The 7,500-nt window shown below is 52.9% G+C and overlaps 1 protein-coding gene across 1 annotated transcript; it reads right to left on the bottom strand.

Moving 5' to 3' along the window:
- Nucleotides 1–209: 209 nt before the first annotated feature.
- CYGB (cytoglobin) lies at nucleotides 210–1,228 on the bottom strand (the record flags this gene model as incomplete). The annotated part of the gene is made up of 2 exons (XM_010167566.2): nucleotides 210–408; nucleotides 997–1,228. Coding segments are annotated over 2 exons (397 nt in total), but the record flags the coding sequence as incomplete, so codon positions are not given.
- Between the last annotated feature and the right edge of the window lie 6,272 nt (nucleotides 1,229–7,500).

The following is a 7,500-nucleotide window of genomic DNA, read 5'->3' as shown; positions in this document are numbered from 1 at the left end:
CTGCATCCCCTTTCAGCATCCCCTGGAACTACTTCACCCCCACCCACCCACACCCTTCGTGGTTCTATTTGTTTTGGCTTTAGTTTGTTTTTAAACCCCATGGAGATCAAATTGTGACTTGGCAGCTAACAGAGCTGACCCTACCGGGCTCCCCAGACTGAGTGAAGATCTTGAGAAGAGACCAGAGTGAAGTCCTGGGGTGAGTGAAGCCCTCCCTGCCCCTCACCCGGCCCCGCTGGCCGCTCACAGGGTGGCAGTGGGGTACTGAGCCCAGCCCACCTCCTTGTACGCCGCCGTCACGTGGGTGTAGATGAGGGTCTTCATCTTGGTCCAGGCGCCGTGCGCCTCCGGGGTGAAATCATTGGCGTATTCTTCAGCAATGACCTCCAGCATGACACCAGTGAGTTTCTGGAGGGAGGGGGACAGCAAAGGCTTAATAACTCTCCAGCAAACAGCAAATTTAGCTTTTTCTTACAATAACAATTTAATCCAGTTGCTGAATTCTGGGAATGACAACCTCCTGTGGGACAGACAGGCGTTCAGGAGGTCTGTCAACACCCCAGGGGTCAGAAAATGCAGGGAAATAGCCTGCCCAGGCAGAGGGGAGGCTGAGACCCAGGCACAACAGGGTGCTGCTTGCAGGTTCAAGCATCTCCCCAATTTAGGCACCTCAGATTACTGAGTCCCTTCTATCGCGCTTGATTTCTAAAAGAAGGGATGTACAGCCCCAACCACACCGGAGGGCCTGAAGGAATTGGGTTTCCCTGGGCAGGGGGAGGAACTTGATATTCCAGCATTGGCTGTGTTTGGGAATTGTGGTCTTCATGGGACAGCATCGCAGGGGGACACTGCAGCCACATGGGGAGCAACCCCCATAACCAGGCAACCTCCTCCAGGCGAGGACAGGCAGCACTGGCTCACCACACCTCCCTCTCTCCTGCCCTCTTCCTAATCACTAAAGCATCCCAGAGAGTTTTTTTTGCTCCCATCCTTTACCTTAAAGTAGATGGGCTCCACTTTGTGCTTGAGGGCATGGGCCTTGCCCACCAGGGCCAGAACAGAGGAGACCTTTTCGGAGTCATTGAGGTTCTCCACCACAGTGTTAATGGCACCCATGACCCGCCGAGCGTGCTTACGCAGTTGCAAGCTCCTCTCCATCTCCAGCGGGTCCTCCATGTGCTTGAACTGGCTGAAGTACTGCTTGGCCGATGGGAAGTTGACAAAAAACCTTCCAGAAAACAGACAAGAAATACCTTCAGGAGGGTGAGAGCAGGCTGAGAAGTTAAAGCAAAGCATGGAGTGGTGGAGATGCTAGAAACCACCCACTCACATCTAACACAGCCAGGGCTGCTTTCTCATTGAATTCCCCAGGAGCTGTGGCATTCAACTGCCTAAAAATCAGCAGGTTCATGCCTTTTTCCCCAACCTTCCCTATCTGCTACAAGGGCATTGCAGCTGGATATTCATCTACAAAGCAGAGGCAAGACTAAGTTCTCAATACTCAGAGACTCCAGCTCAGGTATGGCAGATGCTGTCTCAGAGAGCTGGAGATGAGCATAAAAACCTCTCTTTATCCCAGCCAGCCTCTCTGCCCCTCTTCCCAGCAGCAGCTTCCTGGCCCCATGAGCTTTATTCCTGCATCACTACCTAAAATAGTCTCCCCCTGCCCAGGATGTCCCTGACTTCCACAGATCACCCCACCAGAGTCTCCAGAAAGATCTCAGCCCTGAGCTCACATCATTGCTCTGCTATACCAGGAGCTGTTTCCCCCAGCACAAAGAGCCACTGCAGACCCTCTTTTCTGCAGGATTAAATCAACCCCAATGAAACGCAGCTGAAGCAAATGGAGCTGCTGTTGTAGCTGATGTGCTGAGCTCCCTGGGGAGTTTGGGGCTGTGGGGGGTTTGAAGGGCACAAGGTGACGGGATTCAGGGCTGGGGTCACCAATGCCAACACCATGGATGCCAGCGCTGAGGCTGGTCACTCTCGGCAGTCAGGGCTGATGCTCGAGTCGTGTTAACTGCCCCTTCCACCCGATTTACACAGGAGAGAACCGTGGCAGTGTTTGCTCCCCGCTTTCACCCAGCTCCCTCCCTCCACTGGGGCCTCTCCCTGCCTCCTCTTGGGCCCCCTCTTCGCCTGAACAGAAGCCAGTGAAGGATGTTCAGGAGGTGGCAGATGGTTCCCAGGGCTGTCCCACATTGTCCCCAGCTCCAGACAGACACCAGGCTGCCTTCTCCCCTCTGCTAGGCTGCTGTAACCCCCTCCCCAAGCACCATCCCAAACCATGTGAACTCATCCCACCCCTTTTCCCAACCATCCCTACCTCCCTCCAGGATCAGGTGGGATCTTCTTCCCCTCTCACCACTCCACAGACAATCACAATATTGAGGACCAGACTCATTTACCATTTTGTTCTCCTCCTTTCCCCCCCTCCCTGCCTTCCTTCCCCCGCTCTGTTGGCTGGTGAAAGCTCGGGGGCATTGCCAAGGAAGCGGTGTGAAGTGGCGCCTGGAGTGCACCACCACTTCTGCTGCTTCCCCGAGGCATCTGGGATTCATCAGATGGCCCAAAATAGGTTTCGGAGGTGTGAAGAGTGTGTGGCGGAAAGGGTGGGGGAGGAAGGAAGGTGGAAGGGGGAGACAAGGTGTTGCTTTTAAAAGACGGGAGGGGACCCGTGACAAAACTCCTCTTGTTATTGTGCAGCCTCTCCTCTGGCAAAGCTCCTCCTGACACATCTGGTCCCTGTCGGGAGAAATTCCCAGGCCTGGCTGTCTCCAGCTCCTGTCACCACAGAGATGCTCAGTCCATATCCTTCAGCTCAGAGCTTTCAGAGAGGCTGTTGGAGCAAGGGCTGGTTGGGAATGGACACTGGTCCCATGGTTGGGGGACAAAGCCAGCCGAGGACATGCAGATAACACCATTCCCAGGATTCAAGACTTCTGCACCAAGCATTTCCCAACAGAAGGATAAATGTTCCTCTGTTTTAATGGGACTATTTTTTCCATCCGGCCCCAACATCCTTCTCCCCACATCCTGTCCCTCCCCACTTCTGCACAAGCTGCTGCAGCCCCGAGCCCACAGCTCCAGCCAACCCTTGAGATCAATGTCCTCCAGCTATCAACAGCTAATACCCTGCCAAGGTGGGAACCAAGGGCTTTGCCATGCCTGCTAGTGGATCTTTTCCCTCCCCACCCTCCTGCCCTGCCAGGCATCCCCCCAGGCACTGAGAGCAGGGGGGTGCTCCTGGAAGTGGGACCTGCTCCCACAGACCACCCCGACTCAGGGAATGGAGGCTGCCAGCTGGTCAGCACACACCTAAGCCTCTGAATCCCAAACCATCAGAAGATCCCTGAAAAACTCAATTTGATCTCAGCTCAAGGGAATGATGTTGTGAAGACCCAGGGAATGAGCTGGGAAAAATTCCTGGTCTGAGCCAGGCTTTTCCAGTAGAACGGGTACAGCAAGGGGGGCCCAACCCCTGCATCACCAGGAATTACAGCGTTCTCCCTCCAAAAGAAGGACCGAAAGGAGCTGCTGAGGCTGATGCCCTTCAGGAGCAGGAGGAGGAGAAGAGGCTTCATGCATTTCCCACAGCATCAACTCCACCTCTTGGTCATTCAGCCAGCTACACCAGGAGCAAAGATTGATTAAACCCCCTAAAGTTCCCAACTTGGGTGAGAATAGGCCAATGAAGGATCCAAATATCTGGTTTTCCAACCTTTCCCCACTTTGCAGACCCTCATGGTGATGCCCCTGTGGGGGCTGAGCCCAGCAGCTTTCCTAAGGGACCCGCAAGAGGGATGGCAGTGGTGCTGGGGGGATGCAAAACCAGTAAAACCCAGTTCAAACCCATGTGCTGTTTGCTTGCCTTAGAATCATAGAATGGTTTGGGTTGGAAAGGACCTTTAATGGGCACCCAGTCCAACCCCCCCTGTAGTGACAGGGACATCTGCAACCAGAGCAGGTTGCTCAGAGCCCCGTCCAGCCTGACCTGGAATGTTCCCAGGGATGGGGCTTCTACCACCTCTCTGGGCAACCTGGGCCAGGGTCTCACGATGAAGAACTGAACCAAGGGAGCCCAAATCATCTTTGCATCAAGTTCAAAAGCAAATCTGTGACCAGCCAGAGACCTGCAGCCATCGCTCCTTGGCCAGTGCCTCTCTGCAGGGCTGGAGAAATGCAGGCACCTCCAGCAAGAGCTTCTGGCCTGGAGCAAATATTTGAGTTGTCAAACCAAGAAAAAGAGGGAAGGAGGCTGGCTCAGTGGTGGTTGTTAATAAACAGAGAAGATTAATTTAACACAAAGGTTAAATATAACCAGAGTAAAAGGGGGGGGAAGGAAGAAATAAAATAACTCAAACAATAGCAAATTAGAAGAGGTGTCAGTTGGGGTTTTTCCATCTACAGAACATTTTGAGAGTTCAAACATCTCAGGCTCTGGAATTTTGTTGGCTCATTACATGCGTGTATGTTTTGGACTCTTTTTTTTTTCCCATCAGAGTCATTAAAAGGATGATATTTATCATTGCATATCACACAAAACGATGATTGATAGAAGCCAGATGCCTGCATACCCATCTCATTCAATTTCTCTTTAAGCGATTCCATTCTGCACCCGCTAATTTGTACTCTGCGAGATACATCTGGACCCAACGGACAGGATGTCAGGATTGCTTTTCCTCTCTCTTTTGCCCTTTTAACAACTTTAAGGACAGAACCGTTCCCAATAGCAGAGTCAAAGGAAATAATTAAGGTGCAAAACCACTGCAACCACGGGGAACCTGTTTTCTGTTCAAGGGGAGAGATGCTACTTCTCCTCTCATCTCCCTCCCTGTCCCCAGATCCTGCAGAGCAAACCCCACACCCAGGAAATCTTCAAGCCCAACCATCTCCTTCCTTTCCCAGCTGGAAAGGGGAAGGAAACTGCTCACTTGGTCCTACTGACCATCTAAAACTTTGATACTTCATTTACCCTGTTTGCAAACTGTAGGGACAATCTGAGAGTGAGCCCCCCACGCTGCTGGGAGGCTTCAGCTGAACCCCCCACCCTGCTGGGAGGCTTCAGCTGAACCCCCAGCCAGCACTTAGAGACATTTTTGTGAGATTTTCCTACCAGTGCTTTCATGTTTTCTCTCACCTCATCCCTCTACGTGGGAGAAACTTTCTCTAACGCAGCCTGGAGTCTCTCCACATCCCTTTTCAAACCTCTTCTTCCAGCTCCTTTCTGCTCTGGTGCCTACAAAGCAGCTGATAACAGGTAGGCAGGTGGTGTGTGGTGCTGCTATTTATTATGCTGAGGGATGTCTCACCACTTTGCCTGCGTGTTCCCCCTGCTCCTCACAGCCACCTGTAGCCTATCATCCTATTTCCAGGCTGGGGCAGGGGTGCTGAGTGCTGCCTGGGTTGGCAGCTCCCAGGTTGAGGTGGGGAAGGTCTCAGCCATGTCAATGCCACCACCCAGCAAGAGAGAAAAAGGCAAATCTAATTGGAGTAAGAGGAGGATGGTGCCTGCTTACCCTGACAGCACTGCTCTGCCTGTGTCCTCTCTACGAGGGGTCACAGGCTGGTGGAGATGGTGGTAGGCAGCATCTCCAGCTCCAGCACCAGAGGGATGGAAGGAAAAGGGCCAAGCCCCTGGTTCACACACTGATGTTAAATTCAACTTCTCTTACAGCTGAGGGAGAAGAGGTGTAGCTGGCCTTCCTCCAGGTGAAGCCCAGGTCCTGCTGCAAACCTCAGGAGCAGACCCCAGCATGATGCTGAGCTGTGCTCAGAGGCTGTAACACCCTGGGCACTGCAGAGCAGAGGGACCAGGACACCCCAGGGAGGCTGGGAGAGGACCCAGCAGCAAAGATGCAGCCAAATTTATTTGGGCACGAGCAGCAACCCCTGGGGGCACGTCCTGCTCACTCATGTGTGCACAACTCACACCTCCACGTCCTCATTGCTATTGTCTTCCCCTACCACATACGTGGATTCAGCTCAAAGCCTTTGGGCTGCATAGATGAATCTTTAGGCTAGAGGTAAGGACAGCTTTCATCAGATAAATTAATTAACAGCACCAAAGTGGCTTTCCCACACGCCTCCTGTTTCCTACGACTCTTGCAATCCCCTTCGCTCGATGTCTTCATCCACAGCACCATCCTCAGCCCCACCACATTTGTGTTCCTGCCTCTTCCCACTGCCCAGCCACTGTCCCTGCCCATGTCCCTGCCTGCTGGGCACAAGTGGCATGTGGGGACGGCCACGTCGGTCCCCTTCACCACACCAACAGCATCTCCCTCCGCACCAGGTACCTTTCCTACAGCTCTGCCAAGCAAGGTCAGCAGGGCCCAGCATGGTCCATGGTTATTAGGAACTGATGCTAAAACATGACTCTTGGCTCCAACCAGCACTGAAACTCTGCAGACGGGTGCTCACTGGGCCACGTTTGGAGACACAGCCCTGTTCTGCTGCAGCAGCCTTGTTAACAGAGCTGGTGAGCAGAGCAGAGCTCCAGGGGAGGGATTTTCAGAGCTGGTACCAACACATCCAGCACGTCCTCAGCCCCAGCCAGGGAAACCATCTGGGGATGGTGTTCAATCCCCCTGTGCCTTTGCTTCCCTTGGACAGGGATGTCCTTGCAGCTCTTGGGGTGTTGAGTGGAATCTTTTTAGCCCCACATGGCTCTCAAGTGATGCTGGGGCGGCCCTGGGACAGAGGACATGGGAAAGGCTCTTCTCGGGTCACCCTGAGAGTTGCTGACAGCCCCGAGGCCACGGCTGGTGTGGGATGTGCCTCAGGGATCCCCACACAGCCACCCTAAAGCAGCTGAAAGGGCTGGTTCCAGGTGCTGCCATCAGAGAGAAAACGCAGCCGTACGAACAGGGGCTGTTCCTAGATGGGGTTTGTTAAACCCACACTCGGCCCCTTCCCCGCTCATGGAGGGGGTTCTTGGTTTGGAAAATATTCCCTGTGCGTGTCCTCGACAGCAGAGCTCTTGGGCTCTCCATGTCTTCAGAAAAACATCTCTCCAGCTTGACCACAACGCTTCACAAGTGTGTGACAAGCCAAGGGACAGGGCCAGCGCCACACAGAAGGGTCGATCTTTTCATTGGGCCCTTTTCAAAGCAAGATATTGCAGCGGGGGGAATCTCTCTGAGCTGCTTTGCCCTGAAATTCACCTGTCAGCAGCCAGGAACGAACCCCTTCCCTATTGTCACCTCCACAAAACATGTTGGCTTTGAGGGTAGCTGCAAAATAATTTCTTTAAATGCCATTTTTTTAGGTGGATTCAACATATTTTTTAGATTCAGCTGGAAAAGAAAGGGTTTTCTACATTGCCAGACTCATTACTCAGGCTCTTTGCTATTTTAACCTAAAACTTACAATAACATCTGGCATTCAAGGAGCTCTTTTATATTTCAAAGCTCTTTGCAAACTGTCTGAATCCAGGTGTGTTAGCTCAGCCTAAGAAGCTGTCAAAATCCGGGGGCCTGATTCTGCATTGGCAATCCT

Source organism: Antrostomus carolinensis, unplaced genomic scaffold, assembly GCF_000700745.2.
Source record: "Antrostomus carolinensis isolate BGI_N321 unplaced genomic scaffold, ASM70074v2 scaffold9705, whole genome shotgun sequence".
NCBI lineage: Eukaryota > Metazoa > Chordata > Aves > Caprimulgiformes > Caprimulgidae > Antrostomus > Antrostomus carolinensis.
This window is presented reverse-complemented; position numbering and strand designations above follow the sequence as displayed.